We start from the raw sequence: 20,616 nt of genomic DNA on the forward strand, positions 1-20,616 counted from the left end.
CCCCCAGTTTTTCACCCATGCAAGAACTCACCCATAAGACAATCAAGGACGGATGGTTCCGTGAGGTTTCCGACACCATGTGGCCTGGTCAGGCTATGTCTCTGCGCGTCAAGCAAATACTGCACGTAGAGCAGTCCAAGTACCAGGACATTCTTGTGTTTGAGAGCACCGACTACGGCAACGTGCTTGTCCTCGACGGAGCCATTCAGGCCACCGAGCGGGACGAGTTTGCTTACCAGGAGATGATTGCTCACCTGGCCATCAACTCGCACCCGGACCCCAAGAAGGTTCTGGTCATTGGTGGTGGTGACGGCGGCGTTTTGCGTGAGGTCGTCAAGCACCAGGGCGTCGAGGAGGTTGTTCTATGCGACATCGACGAGGGCGTCATCAATGCTTCCAAAAAGTTCATGCCTAGCATGGCGGTCGGCTTCCAGCACCCCAAGGTCAAGGTGCACATTGGTGACGGCTTCGAGTTCCTCAAGAAATACAAGAACTCGTTCGATGTCATCATCACCGACTCCTCTGATCCCGAGGGCCCTGCCAAGTCACTTTTCGAGGAGCCTTACTTTGCCCTGCTCTCCGGTGCTCTGACTGAGAAGGGCGTCATCTCCACCCAGGGTGAGTGCATGTGGCTGCATCTGCCCATCATCAAGGAAGTCATGGCCGCCTGCCGCAAGGTCTTCCCCACGGTTGAGTACGCCTACACCACCATCCCCACTTATCCCTCTGGTCAGATCGGCTTCATGATCTGCTCCAAGGACCCCAATGCCAACCCTAGGGTCCCGCTTCGCAAGTGGTCCCCCGAGGAGGAGGCCCAGCTCACAAAGTACTACAACTCAGAGATCCACAAGGCTGCCTTCGTGCTGCCTACCTGGGTCGCCAAGGAGCTATCGACTTAGTATAAATTAGTGTTTGTTCCCTTTTTTGATAGCTAGCGTTTACTTTTGTCTACCCGCAGCGTTTCGTGCCCACAGGTGGGGTTGCGTTCGTCGTGCCGCATCGTACAGAGCGATCAGGTCACTGGCCAGTCGTCTGATAACCTCCTGGGTGTCACCAGTGCGCGGCGGGGTTGAGTGGCCCAGCGCGGTCATATTAGGAGCCGCATTGAAAGTCCCTCCACCTCTAGACTTGGCGCTCATAAACCGCGACTCGACCGAACTGTCAGCTCGGCTGGGTGTGCTGGGGGCAGTCGATTCAAGACTTGTTGACGGCTCTGTACGTGTTGGGGGACTCGTTTTCCGTTGCTCGTAGACTTCCAGCTCGGTGCCGTCAAGCCACTGCAGGTGCAAGCCCAGTGCACGCTTGTATTTGGCATATCTTGCTGTCTTTACAGCTTCTCGGGCCATTGTGTTCCAGTCGAGGTCTAAAACCTCGTCATATGCTGCCATGGGGGGCTTGTGGTCATCGAAAATAATCTCGGGGTAAAAATCGGTCACTGGGTTCGCTCTGAGATCCAACACTGCTAGTCGAGATAGCCCCTTCAACGTCTCCCCTATATGGCTGGCATCGCAAAAGCCATTATGGAACAGCGACAACTCCTCGAGGTTGTCGAACTGTGACAACACCGCCAAGCTGGCGTCATCAAGTTCATTGAAAGCAAGATTAAGGGTGCGAACAAACGGGAACCGTCGCGGAAGCCATGCAGGCAGTTTCCTCAGCCCCATATTGCATAGAGTCAGTTCTTGGGCGGGATACGTGCCCACAAATGTAGAAAACTCGATTCCTAGGCCAGCTAGGACTACTTCGTAAGCTGTTCTCAGCATATTGGCATCAAACCCAGTCAAGCTGTTTCCCTGCCACCAAACAGTGCGGGGCGCTATTTCGCCACAATTACGGGCAACATCATTCCCATCATAGTACAGGGTTTCAAGTGATTCCCAATCTTTGAAATCGACAGCAGCCCGGTTGTTTCGGATGCTCAGCGTCTTTACACTAGGAACGGCATCGATTGTTGTCAAGGACGCACCGTCAACATTCAGCTCCTCCAGTAGGGGAGTTTCCAAACGGATATTTTTGAGCGGGTTGGCTCCTGCATACAGTACTCTCAGGCGAGGCAATGGGATCACTGCACCACTAAGTTTATTGTGAGAAATATTGAGACGCAAAAGCCCCTGCAAGCTATCGAGTCCTGTGACACTCGAAAGCGAGTTGTGTGATACGTTCAAGTCAACAAGCGAACGCAGCTCTTTGAGTCCCCGCAGATCAGTCAAGCCGTTGTGTGAGATATCCAAAGTGGTTATGTTGGCAATTGGGAAGCAGCTCAAGCGGTTCAGCAGGTTGTAGCTGAGATTGACATTAACCGCAAGAGTCGGGAGCCCTTCAAGAACTCGAATAGAATTATGAGACAAATTTATATCTCTGATTCGAGGTATCATCTCTCCCAAACCCTTGATGGCTTCAATTTGGGCATTTGAAAGATCAACTTGCTCCAAAGCCTCAGTGTCTTTCCCACTCAGCAGCTCAGCAATATGGTACATGCTGCTTGAGAAGGTGGTATCGCGTTGAGCTATCGTCAGGTTTCCAATTGTCGAATTGTTGAAAGACGCTGAGGGCAGAGATCTCTCAAACATTGTTCCGTCGCGGAATGTGGCATCGAACGCCTGGGGCGCTAAATCACCGCGTGGTCTGGTCCTGAACGGCTGAATCACAGGTTCTTCGAGACCTTCGATTGGGTGTTCTGAAATTGATCGCCCAGAAATCTCAGTTGATGGCTCACTTGTTGAAATTATGATATCCTCGCTGCCGTCATTTACGTGGTTCATGCTTGGCTTTGTTTCCAAGTTGTGTTCCTCGATTTCACCCGAGCTTTCGTCAGGAATAGCCAGCATTGAAACGTCAACTCCCTGTTTGGGAGATGGGGCAAACTGCACGGTAGGGACAAAGGTACTGGTTGCTGAGGGGAACTGGTGATGAAGTACAGTTGATGATGTTGCACTTCGAGATTTACCACCATCAACTGTGGACAAACTCGACAGAGTAGGAACCCGCTGTGACCCTTGGCCAGACATCTTCATCGACCCAAACTGATCTGTTAGTTGGGGCTCAATCTGACCCGACCGACGGGAATACTCTTCGACAAATTTATCGGTGAGGTGCCTGGCTGTATTTGGAGCAGACTCTACAGGAGTGGCCTCATCAGCAACCCAGTCTGTGCTGCTGAGTGAACTCAATGTAGACCCATTACTGTTTTGGGCTCCATCGTCCGTTGTGTCAATAGTGCCGTTTGCAAGTTTGCGCTCCAAATCGTCCAGCGATTCATCCTTCTTTTGTTTCAAATTCAACATGCTTGCTTTACGAATCCGTGAAAGCACGTCCTCTCCGTTCTTTAAGAACCTGGCCGCGACATCCCCGCGTGATCGGTTGGCAAACGTGTTGGTCACAGTTTCTGAACGTTGCGATCCAACATTTGTGCTAACGGTGCCATCAGCGTGACCCTGCAAAGACGTCAAGAGATTGTCGTAACGTTGCTCCGTATAAGTATCGCGATCACCAAATAATTTCAGTTTACGGCTCATGGCATAGTCAGGCACGGAGCTGCTAGCATTGCTCATGCTGCTAGTCGTCACACTGTCGCCACCGTTTTCATCAGGAAACATGCTTCTCAAATTTTCAATGTTGCCCTCTTGCGACCTGCGCGGGCTCAACCTTTGTTTCCATTGTGGCACCCCCCGATTCACATGCTGGATTGCAACTGTTGCATCCATATGGTCAGTCACTGTACTGGGCAAATCTAGAATTTGCTCCTCAGTGGCCTTTACCGGGGATTTTGAGGCTGCCTGGGTCGGCCAAGACTCTGGCAGCTCATCCTCTAGCCAGCTTGCAGACATGTAAGATGGTTTGTTTATATGCAGCAGGCATCTGCGTCTTTAACGTCTTAACCTAACCCTGATAATTATCGTTCGCGTTCGCACAGGGCAGAAAAGTAGAAAAACAAAATTAAAAGGTATGTACAAAAGATGTGTGTCCGAAATTTTTGAGAAGCCCAAAACAGCATCTGTACTGCGGGCTGAAACGAAAAGTCGGTTACTCTCCCAAACGTTTATTTCCCGATCATCGATTGTCAATGTCGGTGGTAAGTGAGTGGGTTTTAAGAAGCTTATGCCAGGGCCTGCCCTCGCTTTACAATCTTTTCAAGGCCCTTGACCCATCCTTTGGCTTCTGTTCGCGATACAAACAGGAGGACGCGGCCGCCGGCGTTTAGACGCCCTGTGCGGCCAGCTCGATGAAGAAGGTCAGCAGCGGACCACGGAAGATCGTATAGAATAACGTTTCTGATCTTTTTCATGTCGATTCCACGCGCAACAAGATCCGTAGCTACCATAACGTGGAGCTTATCTTTGTCGCTTGTTCGCTCCTTGGGGGGGTTTACGAATGCCTCCAGCAATTCAGCCCGTTCGTTCGGAGGCAGCGTGCCGTCCAGCCCCACAGTAGGATAGCCTGCAGAGTTGAGCATATTTACAAGTGGTTTCACAGACGCTTTTTTGTTCACAAATACCATGACCCGCTTTTGCAAGTTTGGCTCGGCATTGTCATGATAAATAGAGTAAAGAGCCTGCTGGAGTGCGAGCTCCTTGTTGTCACGGTAGGGAGGTCTAAAAACCTCAATAACTCTAAATTCAATGTGACGGGGTAGCCGGTGAATACTGGGAGTCACGAGTCGGATAGTTTCCGGGAACGCCTCCCGCAGCACCTTATCGAAATGGCTAGGAATAGTTGCAGTGACGAAAATAGCATCAATAAGCTGAGGACATCGTTTCAAAACATGTAACGTCGTACTGCTGAACGACTCATTCATCAGCGAATCCGCCTCGTCGACAACAACATAACGACAGTCGGCTAAAGCTCTCTCAGCCAGCACCGGCTCATGTTCCGCCAGCGCGTTGATTTTATCGGGTGTGGCTATAATAAGGTCTGCACCCTTTGTGATGCGTTTGGCAAGCCTGCTGGCCCGTGAGTTCACGTCAACAGGCAGGATGCGAAGGTTTGGTGCAATGGCGCTCGCTTGGCTGGCTACCTGAGATACCAGCTCAAGAGTAGGCACAAGCACAATGGATCTCACCTGCGGGGCTTCTTTGACATCTTGGGGGCTTTCCGACAGTTGGGATAGAATGGGCAACAGGTACGCCAGAGTTTTACCTGATCCCGTCTCGGCTGCCAGCAGCCATGACTTGAACCCAAACTCGTTCTTACGCTGTGCCCTCAGACTTTTGATGGCAACTTTCTGTACCGGCGTGGGCACCGACGCTTCCTTCAAAAGGTTGCCGAGCATGCTGTCTCTGATCTCTGACGAAATTCGCAGCTGGCCGAAATCAGTGACCTTCTCCAGCAAATTTCGATGGGTCTTCCGCTCAACAGCAGGCACACCTTTCAAACTGGCAAACTTGCCCATGTCTAGAGTGGTAGGCTGAGTAGGCGCCGGCGCAGACTTGGGGGGGAACCGAGACGGTCGAGCTGGTTTCCGCCCTGCAACCACCGTCTTGCCCTTCCCAGGCTGCGCCACTCTTTTCGAGAGCGTCCGACTTTTATACCCTCGAACAAAGACGTTCAGAGGCGTTAAATTAGACAGCCGCATCCTCAACGTCCGCACTTGGAAAAAATGGAAAAAGGACGTTGACAAATCTGAAATCCCATCTTTCTGTCCAGATGTCGTCGATTGTGCACGGGGTGTCTAAACTGAAAGTAGATAATCCTGCGGTTGAGCGGCTGCGAGATATCGAGGCGAAGTTGAAGGCGGGAGAGAATGTGCAGCAGGAGAAGCTGTCGACACTAATTCAGCTCGACAGGTTCGCGGCGGCTGCCAAGTACTTGGCCACCCTTGACGCATCGTTTCCGGCAGAGGCTGCCTACATTTACTACCATCTGGGAGACTTGAAAAGCCTGCGAGAGCTTGCTTCTCGGCATGACGATGTGGCTGTCCAGCTTGCCTTGAGTCAGGCGGAGTACAAGGCCGGTCACTACAATGCAGCAGCTGCGGCCTTGCAGAACGTTCAAGTGTCTGAGGACGAGGTGTACGACTTGGAAGTGAACAAGAGCGCTATTCGGGCGCAGTCTGGGTTGCTTGATGGGCACACCGAGGACATCCCCGCTTTTGAACGCCATTTTAATGCGGCCTACGCCTATCTTGTGCGTAGCGAGCCAGTGCGGGCACTTGACGAGCTGCGAAAGGCCAAGGCTGAGGGTAGTGACGAAGATCAAGCAAGTGTTGCTCTGCAGGCCGCGTACGCCTATATTTTGTCTGGAGAAAACGATAAGGCCCTCGAGCTTTTGAAAGAGTTGGACGACCCGCTGGCTGCTATCAACAGTTTGGTCTGCACTCCGCCCCAGGAGATTGATGATGTTTTGAAAGTGCTCAAGCTCTTCGACGTGCTGCCCAAGAACTTGGTTGCGTCCCAGGAACGGGTCGTGGCTGGTAATAAACTTCGTCTGCAAGCTCGTGCTGGGCTTCCCTTGGCAGGTAAGGCGACCAAGCATCTTGCGAAATTTCAAACGGATTTGACCCCGAGTATTTTGGCTCTGGACGCCCTTATTTTACGCGAGGTCCGCCAGACTCTTGCCCGAGAACCAGCAAACGTCGCTGCCGCGTTTGTGCTGGCCCAATCTCATATTGCAGAGTCTCGCATCGACGATGCTGCTCATGTGCTGGTTAACCTCGGCCGCTCAATGATTACCTCGAACTCTACGTTTGCTCCTGGCGTTTTGGGCGCTATTACTTCTGCATACAAGCACTTACGTTTGAACCCTACCGATGTTGTGAAGAAAGTGTTCAAGAGTGGTGATCTCGCTGGTGACTACTCTGGTGCCGCGGCTGTTATGGCCGAGTCCAATGATCCCGAAGCCGTGGAGTTGGCCAAACTGTACTTTGACTCCCTGGAAGACAACAGCTTAGAGGCTCAGGCCGGAAAATGTGCCGTGGACCCCGCCTCCGCGTCTACCTCTGACTTGCCCCTGATTGAAACTCTTATCTCCGGAATTGACGCCGAGAGCCTGGACTCGAAGGGTCTTGTTGCTTTGGCTCCCCACACCAAGGTCACCCTACAAAAGAGTGCACGTCACCGGAGCGGCAAACGGAAGCTTCCTGCCAGCTTTGACGAAAACAGACAGCCCGACCCAGAGCGATGGCTGGCCAAGCAGGACCGCTCCACGTACAAACCCAAAAAGAAGCGGGGTCATGCCGCGCAAGGAGCGACCCAAGGCGCTACCCAGGGGTCTACGCAAACCACGCAAGCACCGCCTAGTGGCCAGGTAGCTACGAGCAGTGCGAGCGGAGCGTCGAAGAAAAAGAAAAAGAACAAGAAGAAATGATGTAAATAAATAACTATTTGCCTCTCTAAGTAAAAAGCGTATCCTCCTCGCGCAAGTACTCGCCAATGTCGCTTTGGCGGAATACGGAAATGGCGTTGGGCTGGGCCCTCCGCACCTCTGCGGTGGATTTGGCGCTGATTCCGAAACCCAGCGGCAGATCGGTCATACTGAAAACAACCATTCCAGCGTGTTCAGGTACGTCCTCGGAAAACCGACCAATGTGGGCCTTCAGAATGTGGTTGCCGTACAGGAATGGCATCTCGCCGTTGGGCTTGATCCACACCTTGTTGACGGCGTAGGGCGCCAAAATGGGGAGACTGGTGACGTGCAGGCGGAATTTGCCCGTCTTGGTGAACTTGCCCAGGCAGATCCCCAAGGACATAAGATTAGGGCGGGCAATCGATGTGGCCAGCCGGGCCAGCTTCTCGGACATGTAGTACACTCTGTCTTTCTGGATGCGGAGGCAGAACTTCTCGTCGGGCCTTTGCACCAGCTGCGCAATGTTCGGACCAATGTACCCGCTCAGCTTCTCAAACACTATCTTCGTCTCCTGTTCAGTGAGCTGTCGCATGGTTCAAAAAAAACTTTTGTTCAGCTTTGTCAGTTGAAAAATTATTTTTCACCTCCAACCGACCTTCCCCCATTAGTAACCCGACTATCAAAAAACCATGTACCGGCTGGGTCTTCGAGGGTTCCATGCTGGCAGCGTTGCGGCGTTCAAGCAGAAGGCCAAGGAGCAGACGGTGAAGATGCGCACGCCCAAGAAAGGTTCGGGCGAGTATCGCAATTTTCGGCGGGCGGCTGCGTACTCGAAGTTTTCCAAGTCTGCTAGCGAGGTTGCAGTAGGCACGGAGAATCTGCGTATTTTCGCAGCGCCTGATCTCGAGACGCCTATTAGCGAGCCGTCAATGGTTGTTTTCCCAGACGCCGTTCAGGCGAGTCTCGTGCATATGGCCGATTTCCAGCCCCAGCAGAACAACGAGCTGTTTCTCCAGAGAGCGTCTCTGTTGCGCGACGAGTCGAGCCAGATCCAAAATATTTTAAAGCAGGCCTCTTCGAGCGAGCAGCGAGCGCTTCTAACTGGCCCTGCCGGCTCGGGCAAGTCCACTTTGCTGGCCCAGGCTCATGCGATGGCCAAGCTGCAGAACTGGATCGTGCTGCATATCCCGCGGGCTGAAGAGCTTATTGACGGCTCTACTGATGCTGTTGCGTCGAAATCTGGCGCCGTCTTTGACCAGCCCATGCTCAGTCGCCGCTGGGCGCAGCGGATTGCCAAGGCTAACCGTGACGTGCTCACCAGCGACGATATCAAGCTGCTTAGATCTTCCAGTGCCAAGGAGGACCCGGTTGGATCTCTGACTGCTTTTATTTCTCAGCTGGAAAACGGCGACCGCCCCGTGCTCATCAGCGCCGACAGTCTGAACGCCTTTGTCAAGACGCCGTTTGCCGCCAACCGCAGTAAGGAGAACGAGCCTATTTACCACGCCGATCTCCAGATCCCGCGAATCTTGCTGGACTTCCTCAGCGCAAAACGCAAGTTCAAGCATGGTGCCGTCCTTGCTGCGACAAGCGGCCGAATCGTCAGCAACGACACCATCGCCATCGGGCTCGGCCACGGCTCAGCGCCTGCATACGCAACCCCCGAGGAATTTGATAGCGAACTCGCCGCTAAACTGCAGGGCATTCGCGAGATTGCCGTCAGCTCCTTCTCGCCGGCCGAGACCGACGTTTACTTGCGCTATGTTGCAGCAGCCGGTCTCACAGAGTACTCGCCAGAACTTGTCGCCGCCAAGTACGCCGTTTCCGGCAACGGCAACCCACGGGCGCTCTTGAGAAGCTGCGTGTCCTTCGCCTTGTAGGCTTATTGTATATATGTCAAAAAAAACTCAACTGAAATCACTACGTCTTTAACCGTTTAGCACTGGGTTGTTCTTGGCGGTCGTGCCAAGCGTCTCTAATTGTTTCTACCGAGTTGAGCAGGTCCTTTTCAGTGATGTGATCCTGAATACTTTCCATGACACTCTCAACCGTATCGATGTGATTGCCGTGGTCTTTATCATCGCGGAATCTCAAAAATCGCCAACGACCCGTATCATCCATAATACACTCGACAACTCTGCGGTTCAGCGGCTCGCCTAGAGCCTTTAGCTTTTCCCATTCGTCGTTTTCAAGATACATGTGACCAAACGGCAGGTCTTGTGATCCGCCATGCCAGGCCAATAAGTTACACTGCGGAACCGAATCGTAGTCCAGCCACTTTTCGCCGCTCGATGGGTCCTCGTACTCGTTGAACTCCATCTCCAAAACAAAATCTACACTGTTCTCGTTGGGGGGTTTCCATTTCAAAATATGTGGGTCCGTTCCAAAAATGTAGGGCTGCCTGCGCGAGGTGAAAATCAGGCCGTCTGAAAGGTGCGTGAGTCGCGCCTTGAGTACTTTTTCGAGTCCGTAGGAGAGCTCCATTGCCTTCATGTAGATTTTGAACGGAAAGTTTTGAGTATCTTCCGGGTACTTGGCCACCAGGGCCTGGAAAGGTTTGAACACCCCGGATTTCAGATATCCCAGCCGAGAATCAAGCACCCGCTCGACAAGAGACTTGCCGTTGTGGGCCAGGAGGTCGAACATAAGATACTTGAGACGGCCGTCCTGGGTGCGAACTAATTCACCATCAATCAGCGTGCCATTAACGTGGAAGCTCGATGGGTCGGTCTCGGTGAGGGGAACATGCAGATCAGGGATCCAAAACACCTCGTTTTTGCGCGTTATAAGGTATGTGCGCTCTTCTCCGTTGAGGCTCGACAAAAACATCAAACAACGCAGTCCATCACTCTTTTCGCACACAAAGTAGTCCTCGTCCAGTAGCGCGTGTTCGAGGTGCTGTCTCGCAAACGAAACGGGCTGAGCCCCTGGAAATTTCGGCGAGTGTCTTCCTAATAGCCGCATTATCTCTAACGAAATCTCTCTGGCTCCTTCGGGAGGCGCTTTGACGCCCGGAATATCCGGCACTGCCCCAGCCATATGTTCGTTAGTCAGCGAGCTAGCGATCGCAGAGTTAGTTAGATTTAATAAATATTTGCCAGAGCGATTGCGTCTTGGAGGTCGGCGAGTCGCTCTTTAATGCCCTCGTTCTCGAGAGCGGCCAGTGACTTGAACGCAGCTAGCCGCAGGGTCTCTGTGGTGTACGCGTCGGTCGTTTTGTTCAGCCGATCCAACAGCTTATGGTAGATGGCCAGTTCCGACGACACAGCAGCCTCTGCTGCCGACTCTGGGTCACCAGAAGCCTTGAACGGTCTGATGCTGCTCCTGTCTGGGTTTCGGACGTTGTCACTTTTGGTTTCAGCATCAATCAACGCGTTCGCTGCAGCGAGAGCTTCGTGGCTCGGTAATACAGCCTCGTACGCATGGTCAACAACATACTCGCTTTCCGCGAAAACAGAGCCAAATCCACGGACTAGCAGCGGCATTGGGAGTCCGCATTGCACGGAGGTCGCCTGGCGTTTCTCGAGCTCTTGTTGTTTCTCCCGTAACAGTGTCTCTGCGTCCTTCTGAGCCATCATTTTCACCACGGGTACTTCCACTGCTTCAGGTGGAGCAATTTCAAAATCGTTCTTGGGTTCCGGAAGCGTTGAAAACGATCCCAAAAGCTTCAGTTTAGAACCTGGCCGGGGTTTTGGTTCAGGCTGCGGGGCAGGCAGATCGAGAGGAAGCACCGTAGGTCTCGGCAACTTTTCTTTGCGTTGTTTAGCTACTTTGCGGGTCCTTCCAAACTCCACCTTTTCTCCACCTTCAATCTTACCTTGAAACTCGTCTAGAACCATGGCATTCTCCAGCTTCTCCGCTTCGGTGTCGTGAACACCCGACGGTGCACGGTGTTCGAACGGAATCTCGGCATTGTAGTCGACAGAGTACTTGGATTTCTTGATTTTCAAAGCCTGGGGTGTTTTCCCCTGCTCCTTGTCTAGCTGACGCTGCTCCAGAACATTTTCACGCTTCTGCTGATCCAGATACCTTTCTCGCTCTTTGCGCTTGGCCTTCTTGCCTTTAGTATTCGCCAGTCGAGCACGCGCCTCCATCAACATTTCCTGCTCCTCATCGTCCATATCCACGAAATCAGGCCTAGCAGGACGGCCCTCAATGGCATCGTCGTCGTGATCTTCTTCCTCGCCGGCACCGGTCAATAAATAGTTGTAGCGTTCTAGGCATTGGGTGGCCGTACGAGACAGCATGGGCGCTATTGATCGCCACATGTTTGGCATGATTCGGGCCAAGTGTAGAAGCTTTTCGTCTTCTGCCGCCGTCCAATCGGTTTTTCGGACCGCCGGACTCAGCCATTCCGTCCATCGGGCTTTGCACTGCCGAGCAGTTTTCCGAACCAGCAATGAAGCAACTCGCGACCACTGCTGCATCCCGTACTTGGCCACCGCCGCCCTCAATATCTCATCCTCGACATTCGTCCAGACTCCTCCCCTAACATAAGGAGGCATCTTGCACGAGAGAAACAGTCAGCAACTTCGATGGCGGATATTGAGGGCTCAGATTCGGAGTATGAGTCGGATGTGGAGTTCATTCTGGGGGCTCCTAATAGCCGAAAAGACGTAGTGGCTCCGAAACCTGCAGTGGCCGCGGCAGCGGCACCAGGAACCGTGGCACCAGCCGCCCCGCCGGCAGCAGTTCCTGCCGCGGAGGAAACACAACCCTCAGCACCGAAACGAGAGATCCAGGCTATCGATATTGACGCGATCGGGGAATACGAGGGAAAGCCGATCACTCAGCTGTCGATGGCGGAGTTTGAGGACAAGCCATGGCGGCGGCCCGGTGTCGACGTGACGGACTATTTTAACTACGGATTCGACGAGTTCACATGGCAGGCATACTGCTCGAAGCAGGACCACATTCGTGCAAACTACACTCCACAAAAAGTAATGGGTATGATGGGCATGCCGCCAATGTTTATGCCCGGTCTGATGCCGCCAATGCCTGGTGGCCCTGGAATGCCTCAGATGCCGGGCATGCCTCAGATGCCTGGAATGCCTCCAATGCCTGGAATGATGCCACCGATGCCTGGTGCTAACGCCGGCATGCCCAACCAGATGGCCTCGCCGCAGCCACAGTTGGCACAATTACAACAGAATCGACGCAGGCGTTGATATATAATAATTAGGTCTAGCGATACAAAACTAAGTTGAGCCAAGGGCTGCGAGGGGAAGGAGAGGCGATGGTTTTCGCCAGCTCGGTGGACCACTCGTGTGCAGAAGTCGTCGAGTCTGCTTCAAGCGTCAGGACGTCGCCGGTCCGGAACGCCAGGGTCACAAACGAGTCGTTCGAGTCACACGCAGTGGCCTTATTTAAGTTGAAAGAGGCACGCGGTCGACGTGCCTCAGAGTAAATGACAAGACTGGCGTCATCAACAAGGCACCAGCGTTGTTTACCGTTTACAATTAGCAGGCCTGTCTTGCGGGCTTTGGCTGCCCGTTGCGCTGCTTCAATCTGTGTCACGGCATCATCCATGGTGGCCGGCAGCGATTCTTTGGCAGACATGCGGGGGACAAACAGAGTGGTGAGCCCGATCTTGCCGCCCTTGCCGCCGGTCCATTCGTTTGCGAGCTCAAGCGACACAGGAGTGGGTGCGCCGAGGGCTGCAGTCGACATATCGGCAAAATTAAGCGTGCAACGGCCGAAGGCTCCATCAGCAGCTACCAAACGCTGCCAGTCTACTTCGGGTTGCTTGCGACGCAGCTTGCTCAAAAGTGTAGTGCCCGTAGGCCCGCTCTGCTGCCACTTGATGTGTGTGGTGACGGTAACCGATTCCTCGGGGCCAACTACAAGTTCATACTCTTTTCCAAAGCGGGCCGCGTCTCCAACAACGTCGGCACACGGCGTGGTAATGCAGTGCTCGCCATTATCAAGCTCGAGCCAAACCTGACAGGTCCGAGAAACAATGTCTGGAAGCCAGGTGACAACGCTATCAACACGAACGAACAGTCGCCCGGTCTCGTGAAGAGATGTTGTAAGACGACCAGCAAACTTGGTAGGCGACTTGGTTTTGCGAACAACAGGAGAACTGAATAACAAGCCGGATCCTCGTCGCGGTGTTTCTAAACCACTCTCTTGAGCTGGCAGCTGCTTGTACTGTTCATTAAGAAGCTCGCGGCTGGGACGTACCCGTGGTACGTGAATCTCTGACGTCGGGCGCTCTTTAAGTTGGGGATCAGAGCTAGCATTAGCCAGAGGTGGTGTCAGCTCACGCAAAGGTGGCGTATCACCGTCGATCGGCCCCATCGATGAATTTGATGAGAACGCTGCTAATGCCTCTGCTGGAAGTGCAGGAGACTTTATGGCCACAGGTTCCGGCACAGTAACCTCAGGCTCCTCTTGTAGAGGGGGCGCGGTTGCCATCCACACGGGGCGAGATCGGCGGCTGTGCTCAGGAACCCGCACTGGTGATGCAGATGCAGATTGAGGCATCCGTCGAGGGCTAGCGTGACTGATCTGGCCACAGCTAGCCGCTTGAGGAATATGGGGACCGGCGCCAATTTCGAGAGCTCCGTTGCGACGAACGGGCGTGGACCGTTGTCTAGCCGGAGAGCTGGCCATCACATACGTGGGGCTTTCACGTACAGTGTATCCACGACGAGGAGTAAGAAGCTGTTCGAGCTCGCTACTCATGTTCTGCAAGCTGTCTCCCGTTTCAACGCTAAGTGTGGACGTCGAAATAGGAGGGGCCCGCGAAAACTCGGAATTGGCCATCACAGGGCTTATCACGGTAACAGGCTCAGGGATGTCAGCAGCTGGCCGCAGCTGGCTAATCTCAGGAGAACTCATCTCACTCTCGGACAGATCACTATCAAGGTGCGGAAGGGAGATCACAGGACTGTCTGTCTGTTGTTTCTCGACAACACTAGAGGGTGATCCCTGTTCAACTTCATCAACAGACTCGTCAACAGCCACAACTTGTGGCTGTGCTCTTTCATTGGCGAGACGCACAATCTCTGCTTGTCGCACCAGATACTCCCTTCGCTCAATTTCAGCCTGTGACGGTGACACCGTATTGAATGTAGGGGTCCCGGGCATTGTGAGCTCAAAGGGAGAAGAACTTATAGCACCAAGATCAGGTGTATCACCTAAATCAACTGGCGCAAACTGTAAGCGTGCAGCTTCATTTGGAGCTTCTGTGGCTTTCTCAACTACAGGCAGATCCGACTCTTTGAAAGAGGTCGAGCCCTTGTCGACAGGTTCCCCGTTTTCAAGCACACTCTCCTTTGCTGCTTCTAGTTGAGGCATATTCAGCTCTTCTTCCTCTGGGTAGACTGGCGTATTGCCGAACACAGGCTCAGCCACCAAGATTCCAGGCTGCACAATCTCAGATTCCAGAGCTTGAGGTTCTGTAGTCTCAGCATCAATGGGTTTGTGCTGCACGGTTGCTGGCTCGACATCCTGCACCAAGGTGCTTAAGGCTTCATCGCCAGCAATCTCTGGAGTCTCCACTTCCTCGATTGCAGCGAGTCTTCGAGCCACAGAATTTGCACGGAAAGCCTCAGTAGTCTCCGGAATGATTGGTGTACCATTATAGCTTTCGAGTTTTACCTCAGGTGACGTCATTTCTTGCATTGGAATAGCGGGTGATTCAGGGTGCTCCACTGTAGGCTCATCGGCTATAATAGCGTCAATGACGGGTAACGGCCGTCTCAAAATTGTGGGGTCATTGTGGTGTTCAACGATTGTCTTTGACATTGAATCGATCTGGGGTACATCAGATTCAGGCACTGGGTGTGATGAACTTACAAGCTCGTTCACGGCCGCTTTATTCGTACTCAACACTTTGTTGGGCTCTGCGACGGGCAATGCTGTAGTTTCATTGCTGATCTCTTCCAAATTAGGTTCGACAGCTTCGGTCGACTTTGCAATCTCTTTGTCTTCAACAGTGTCACCTTTTCGACCCTTGGCTTTAGACCGCTTGCGATTTCGAGGCTTTTTGGTTTTGGTGGCTGCAGATGGATTTTCTACTTCCTCAGCAGACTTTGGAACAGATTCAGCTGAAACGTGAGCTTCTTGAACTGTCTTTGTCATGGCGTCTTTCGCGTGAGCCAAGTTTACTTCTTCCTTGGTCTCGGTACTATTCTCGTCTGCCAAATTCTCAATTTGAACGTCTTGGTTGATCTCCTGCATTTCTTGAATGGTCTCCAAAGACAGTTTTTGGTGTGGTTTTCCTTGTGATACCACTCGGGAACCTTGAGGAATGACCCCATCGGTTTCTTGGGACTCCTTCTCAACAATCTGAGGTAAAGTTTTTTCCAAAACAGCCTTCTCAGCGGTTCCATACACCTCTTGGTGAATATTGTCAAGAACATGTTTACGAGGAACATCTTTGTGGCTATCTTGTGCCTCGTTTTCAGCAATCTTGGGGCTATCTTGTGGCATACCGAAGTAGTCCGCGTCCGTGTGGCTCAAATCCGGAATCTGAATCGAATCACGGATAGGGGACATTGAAGCAAGAAGCTCTTGGGGACTCTCTCGCTGAGGACTTCCAGGATCAACACCCACAACCACTGACTCGTGATGAAATAGATCCCGGGTCGACGTAGAAAGCGGCACGGGGTTAACTTCGTCTTCCTCCTCTTCAATAGCATCTGGGACCTGAGGTTTATTGGCATCAAGCATCTTAACAAGAGTCTTACGACGTTGAGAGTAAGTTCGCTGGACATCTGTGGGGGGAGGGATGCGTTTTTCAGACATCCGCACAGTATGAGGCCTTCTTTGGCTCTCCAAAAGTGACTCCTGGCGAATAAGTGAAGGTAGCCGTTCTAAATGATGGCTTTCATCATCGCTTTCCTCCTCTGCGCTCGTATCAACCAGAGGAGATAGAGGAACAGCGTGAAGGCCTTCGCGTAGAGTCTGCGAGCCCCAGGAAGCATTGGCACGGTGTGTTCGAACGAATGGCTTTTTAGAGAGCTCAGGAGCCTCCTCCATAACAGCCTCGACTCTTTTAGAGAGTTTAGGGCGGCTTTGGTCAAGCTCAGCCATCAAAGGATTGGGGGACGCTGGAGGGGGAATTTCGTCGTCCCAGCCCAAAGTAACATTAGGGGGGCTTTCAGAACTCTCGGCCTCAAACTCTTCTTCTATCTCTTCCGTAAAGTGGCCCATATTAATCGTGTTATCGACTCCAAAATCGCCAAACTCTGTGGGGAGAGAAGGCAGAGGGTGGGAATGTACGTCAAATTGAGAGTAGTCGGGGTCGGGAGTATACCGCGGCTCAGGAGTCTGTACATCGTATTGAATTACCTCGTCCTGGTAGTCAAAAGTGACGGATTTCCTGGTTCTTGATGGAGAACCAGCCTCGCGAGGGCCGTGCAGTCTGGACATGGAACCCTGGCGAGCCAAGGCCGAGCGGTTACTATCATGTGAGCCTGCAGAGTTCCGTAACTCTTTAGACGGTACACTCAGTGGTTGAACGGAATCATGCCTTAAAAACGCTGGAATGTCGCGCGTCTCTGACGCGCTTTTGTCCTGCTCAGGCATCCAAACAATGCTGACTTAAGCAAGAGCACGGACGTCTTTAGTATGGAGGTGGCTGCGGGTGTGTTTACAGACGATTGTGGATGTGCATAATTTTAGGTTTAGCCATAGGTTGTTGCAAGAGAGCTTTCGGCGAGTTCTTTAAATTTCGTTAAAATAGTGACGCTAAAAAATACCACAGTAAGATTAACAATAAAAATTAAAGTAAAAAAAAAAAAAAAAGGAAAAAGCGAAGCAGACAGGACTCGAACCTGCAACCACCAGAACCGAAATCTGGTACGCTGCCATTGCGCCACTGCTCCTGATCGCAGGAATTAGTGGTGATTTCGTACAAGACTCAGTGAATGCCAGTTTAATTGAAAGCTCCTCAACGCTTCAAACATACGCTTGTTCGTATTGCTGCTCAAAACTACTCCAGATTGCACTAAGGCTAACCAAACCCGTTTCTACGATCGCTATACAGGCGTTTAGTGCCGTCCACTATTTCCTGGCGTATTTCCGTAGGGCCCGATTCAAGCCACCAAGTCAAATCACATGTACATTAGTATTTTAATAAACAATTAATCGAAAAAATCGTCGTCGTCCTCCTCTTCATCGTGTGCATTGGGTTGCTCTTTCTGAGTGGACGCATCAAGGTCAAACTCGTCATCACTGTCGCGGCGATTGTACACAATTTTGGCTCGCGATCTATCTTCCTGGGCGGATATTTGGTCAAGCAATTGAACCAGCTGCGGCTCGGACACTTTGCCACGAAGCTGGTTCGACTGAGCCATGCGGATCAGCAGCTCCTCGACCTGCCGTGCTCGCTCCGGCCTCACCATTTCGACTCTAGACAGCCTCTCGCGAGCAGCGCCCTCTAAAATCTGCGACATCAGTGATGTTCGCATATCTTGCTGAGCATCGTCGTTGTTTGATCCCCCGCCAGCGCCAGGGCCAGCGGTGGGCTTGTTGCCCTGAGCACGCAGCTCCTCCATACGTGCTCTGCGTATCTGTTCAAGATCGTCAGACATGTTCTGCTGTGCTGCTGTTTCTTCCTGTGCCAACTATACCGCCACTGTCCAAAACTGAAAAGTTAGAAAACACTGTAATGCGTGCCCTGACTAAGTAGACTCGGAAACCCTGTCTTGATGTCGTCTCAGGCAAGCGGTAGCGGGCCTGCTGGTGTAGACGACGATAACAGCGGGATAAAAGGCGACAGAATAGCGCCAGAAAGTTTCGAAGACACCATGGACCCGGCCAGGGTCGAACCCACGCGTGATTTGGCACCACTGCTTGCGGCTCTTGAATCGCCAAAGTTCTCTTTATTCGAGTGCATTGACCTGCTGGTGAAATACGCCGACAACATTGGCATCCACTTTAGGCTATGCCAGCAACTGCGCAACTTCCCGCAACTGCAAATCGAGTTCTTTTTACCGCAACTTGTCCACGTGTTTGTTGCCTACGAGACAGAGTCGGCAGCATTAGAAGATTTTTTGAACGAGCTTTGCCACGAGTCCACGCATTGTACGCTGATTGTTTTCTGGCATCTCCAAGCCAGCCTGAGTGATTTGGAAGACCAGCCTCAGAGCTACGGGTTCGCAGCAGCCAAGCGGCTGTACAACAAAATCCAAAACATGATATTTGCATCTCCCATTGCTCCTGATGAACAAATCCGCGATAACACTCAGCCTGCCTTGGTCCTGGCATCGATGATTGCAGCGTCCACCGCTGTCCCTGAGGCTTCGCGTTATATTCGTCCCCTAGTAATGTCCCAGGGCCGAAAGCAGCGAAGCAAGCTGCTTCGGGTTGCCAATCGCTTGAAACGCTTGGGCTCGGTCTCTGGAACCAGTTCCACAAATACACAGGAAGCTATTGAGCATTCAGCGGATCAAGTGGCCTCCCGAGCAAGCGCTGTGTTTAGAGCAGGCCACCAGTATGATATCGCAGCGCAAAGCATGCCAGACTTATCACGCGTAGTTGCTGGCGGTTACGATTCCGCGGCTCGTCGTCTCTCGGGAGATATTGTGCGTTCGCCGCTGCGCAATCAGCTCAAGACAAATTACTTCCGCAGCGAGATGCAATTCGTGTATTCCTTGCAATCCATCTCTAACAGGCTATTACGCGTACCTCCAGCCGCTCGGTTATCTGCTCTGCAGCTTGAACTTGCTTTGATAAATCGTGATTTACCGGCCGAAGTCGATATACCACTGCTCATACCGGACGGAGCTGGTAATCGACACAATCGCATCGTGCGTATCTCCCCTACAGAAGCCACAGTTTTGAATTCCGCAGAAAAGGTCCCCTATTTGCTATTAGTCGAGTATCTAAAAGGTGATCTTACGTTCAATCCTGACTCGGAGAGAAACCGGCATCTGCTCGCTAAAAATGGCCAGCGAAGGTACTTGTTTGATCGCAACTTTTCGCAATCTCCTCCGGCCCCGGGGACCCCGTTAATTGAGACCACATTTGACGAGGAGGAACAGGATCTAGGCCTGGTTCCCGTGGCAGACCGGGAAAGACTTGTGCCAAGTGCCAATGCATCCACAGTTTCTCTGGTGCCCGACCCTAACAGTGAGTCGGGTGGTTTAGGAGCCCCGTTAACGAGAGCAGAAGCGGTTGCCGCGGCAGGCAATACCGAGCCTGTGTCTAATACAGTCTCGATCAATGATCTCGCTTCGCAAATGGACATGGCTTCGATCATTCTGTCGCAGCTAGAGGTAGCGCAGAGTGGGAAACTGCCCAAGGCCGAAGTGGAAGCCATCAAAGCTCGTATTGTGGACAATATGCAGTCAATGCAGAACCATGATTTGCTTGCTGCATCGAAAGGCGAAGCCGGTGCTCGTAAACTTGAAAATGATCTCAAAACAGCTGGCTTGTCGTCATCGGACGACCCCAGTGCGGCGAACCTGGCGGAAGACTGGACAGCACGAAAAAACCGGCTGCGGCAGTCGTCACCGTATGGCCACTATCCTACGTGGGACTTGTTTAGCGTGATTGTAAAGACGGGCGATGATTTGAGACAGGAAGCGTTGGCGTGTCAGATGATATCGCGGGCTCGACAGATTTGGCGCGACGCACACGTTGATGTCTGGGTCAAGGAGATGCGGATTCTCATCACATCTTCCAATTCAGGTCTCGTAGAGACAATAACCAACGGGCTTTCCATTCACTCTATCAAAAAGGCGTTGACGGGCCTGCAGGAGCCTACAGCGGCTGGCGGGGCGCCGGCGAAGGTTGCGACGCTCTCGCAGCATTTTGCAGTCAAGTTCGGTGACGTTTCGTCAGTGCGGTACCAGCAAGCACTTCGCAATTTCGTGCGGTCGCTGGCGCCGTATTCGCTGCTGTGCTACATTCTGCAGATCAAAGACCGACACAATGGTAATATTCTCCTTGACAACGAGGGCCACATCATCCACATTGATTTTGGTTTTATGTTGTCCAACTCTCCTGGTGGCAGGTTCGCACTGGAGGTTGCTCCGTTCAAGCTGACCCACGAGTACGTTGATCTCATGGGCGGACCCAACTCGCCTGCGTTCAAAGAGTTTATCGCTCTGTTCAAGCAGGCGTTCCACACGCTGAGACAGTACGCGGATGAGTTCTCCGCTATGGTGGAGATCATGTCCAAGGACTCGACGCTGGCCTGTTTCCAAAACGGGCCGGCCACCGCGTCCCAGCTCAAGCAGCGGTTCCACACTGACCTCAGCGACGCCGACCTGGACAACTTTGTGGAAAACAGCCTGGTGTACAAAAGTTATGGAAGCGTTTACACACGTGGATATGACCAATTCCAAATGCTCACCCAGGGCATTTACAGTTAGACAT

At 52.5% G+C, this 20,616-nt stretch overlaps 12 protein-coding genes across 12 annotated transcripts; 5 read left to right on the forward strand and 7 right to left on the reverse strand.

Annotated features, from left to right (window-relative positions):
- Window positions 1-17: 17 nt before the first annotated feature.
- B9G98_02247 (Spermidine synthase) lies at window positions 18-899 on the forward strand (the record flags this gene model as incomplete). Its single annotated transcript, XM_024808804.1, has 1 exon — window positions 18-899. One exon carries the CDS (start codon window positions 18-20, stop codon window positions 897-899), a length of 882 nt encoding a protein of 293 aa, XP_024664572.1.
- A 39-nt stretch (window positions 900-938) lies between these two features.
- B9G98_02248 (Septation initiation network scaffold protein cdc11) lies at window positions 939-3,827 on the reverse strand (the record flags this gene model as incomplete). Its single annotated transcript, XM_024808805.1, has 1 exon — window positions 939-3,827. One exon carries the CDS (start codon window positions 3,825-3,827, stop codon window positions 939-941), a length of 2,889 nt encoding a protein of 962 aa, XP_024664573.1.
- A 269-nt stretch (window positions 3,828-4,096) lies between these two features.
- On the reverse strand, window positions 4,097-5,572 carry B9G98_02249 (ATP-dependent RNA helicase MRH4, mitochondrial; the record flags this gene model as incomplete). The annotated part of the gene is made up of 1 exon (XM_024808806.1): window positions 4,097-5,572. One exon carries the CDS (start codon window positions 5,570-5,572, stop codon window positions 4,097-4,099), a length of 1,476 nt encoding a protein of 491 aa, XP_024664574.1.
- Window positions 5,573-5,643: 71 nt separating this feature from the next.
- On the forward strand, window positions 5,644-7,302 carry B9G98_02250 (Signal recognition particle subunit srp72; the record flags this gene model as incomplete). The annotated part of the gene is made up of 1 exon (XM_024808807.1): window positions 5,644-7,302. One exon carries the CDS (start codon window positions 5,644-5,646, stop codon window positions 7,300-7,302), a length of 1,659 nt encoding a protein of 552 aa, XP_024664575.1.
- Window positions 7,303-7,327: 25 nt separating this feature from the next.
- B9G98_02251 (60S ribosome subunit biogenesis protein NIP7) lies at window positions 7,328-7,873 on the reverse strand (the record flags this gene model as incomplete). The annotated part of the gene is made up of 1 exon (XM_024808808.1): window positions 7,328-7,873. One exon carries the CDS (start codon window positions 7,871-7,873, stop codon window positions 7,328-7,330), a length of 546 nt encoding a protein of 181 aa, XP_024664576.1.
- Window positions 7,874-7,970: 97 nt separating this feature from the next.
- On the forward strand, window positions 7,971-9,161 carry B9G98_02252 (37S ribosomal protein S23, mitochondrial; the record flags this gene model as incomplete). Its single annotated transcript, XM_024808809.1, has 1 exon — window positions 7,971-9,161. The coding sequence occupies one exon, from the start codon at window positions 7,971-7,973 to the stop codon at window positions 9,159-9,161; it is 1,191 nt and encodes a 396-aa protein (XP_024664577.1).
- A 40-nt stretch (window positions 9,162-9,201) lies between these two features.
- B9G98_02253 (mRNA-capping enzyme subunit alpha) lies at window positions 9,202-10,320 on the reverse strand (the record flags this gene model as incomplete). Its single annotated transcript, XM_024808810.1, has 1 exon — window positions 9,202-10,320. The coding sequence occupies one exon, from the start codon at window positions 10,318-10,320 to the stop codon at window positions 9,202-9,204; it is 1,119 nt and encodes a 372-aa protein (XP_024664578.1).
- A 44-nt stretch (window positions 10,321-10,364) lies between these two features.
- On the reverse strand, window positions 10,365-11,786 carry B9G98_02254 (Pre-mRNA-splicing factor CEF1; the record flags this gene model as incomplete). The annotated part of the gene is made up of 1 exon (XM_024808811.1): window positions 10,365-11,786. The coding sequence occupies one exon, from the start codon at window positions 11,784-11,786 to the stop codon at window positions 10,365-10,367; it is 1,422 nt and encodes a 473-aa protein (XP_024664579.1).
- A 30-nt stretch (window positions 11,787-11,816) lies between these two features.
- Window positions 11,817-12,449, forward strand: B9G98_02255 (Pre-mRNA polyadenylation factor fip1; the record flags this gene model as incomplete). Its single annotated transcript, XM_024808812.1, has 1 exon — window positions 11,817-12,449. The coding sequence occupies one exon, from the start codon at window positions 11,817-11,819 to the stop codon at window positions 12,447-12,449; it is 633 nt and encodes a 210-aa protein (XP_024664580.1).
- Window positions 12,450-12,465: 16 nt separating this feature from the next.
- Window positions 12,466-16,818, reverse strand: B9G98_02256 (hypothetical protein; the record flags this gene model as incomplete). The annotated part of the gene is made up of 1 exon (XM_024808813.1): window positions 12,466-16,818. The coding sequence occupies one exon, from the start codon at window positions 16,816-16,818 to the stop codon at window positions 12,466-12,468; it is 4,353 nt and encodes a 1,450-aa protein (XP_024664581.1).
- A 557-nt stretch (window positions 16,819-17,375) lies between these two features.
- B9G98_02257 (Uncharacterized protein C23C4.09c) lies at window positions 17,376-17,825 on the reverse strand (the record flags this gene model as incomplete). Its single annotated transcript, XM_024808814.1, has 1 exon — window positions 17,376-17,825. One exon carries the CDS (start codon window positions 17,823-17,825, stop codon window positions 17,376-17,378), a length of 450 nt encoding a protein of 149 aa, XP_024664582.1.
- Window positions 17,826-17,942: 117 nt separating this feature from the next.
- On the forward strand, window positions 17,943-20,612 carry B9G98_02258 (Phosphatidylinositol 4-kinase pik1; the record flags this gene model as incomplete). Its single annotated transcript, XM_024808815.1, has 1 exon — window positions 17,943-20,612. One exon carries the CDS (start codon window positions 17,943-17,945, stop codon window positions 20,610-20,612), a length of 2,670 nt encoding a protein of 889 aa, XP_024664583.1.
- Window positions 20,613-20,616: the final 4 nt, after the last annotated feature.

This window comes from Wickerhamiella sorbophila (genome assembly GCF_002251995.1).
Source record: "Wickerhamiella sorbophila strain DS02 chromosome Unknown contig3, whole genome shotgun sequence".
Lineage (NCBI taxonomy): Eukaryota > Fungi > Ascomycota > Dipodascomycetes > Dipodascales > Trichomonascaceae > Wickerhamiella > Wickerhamiella sorbophila.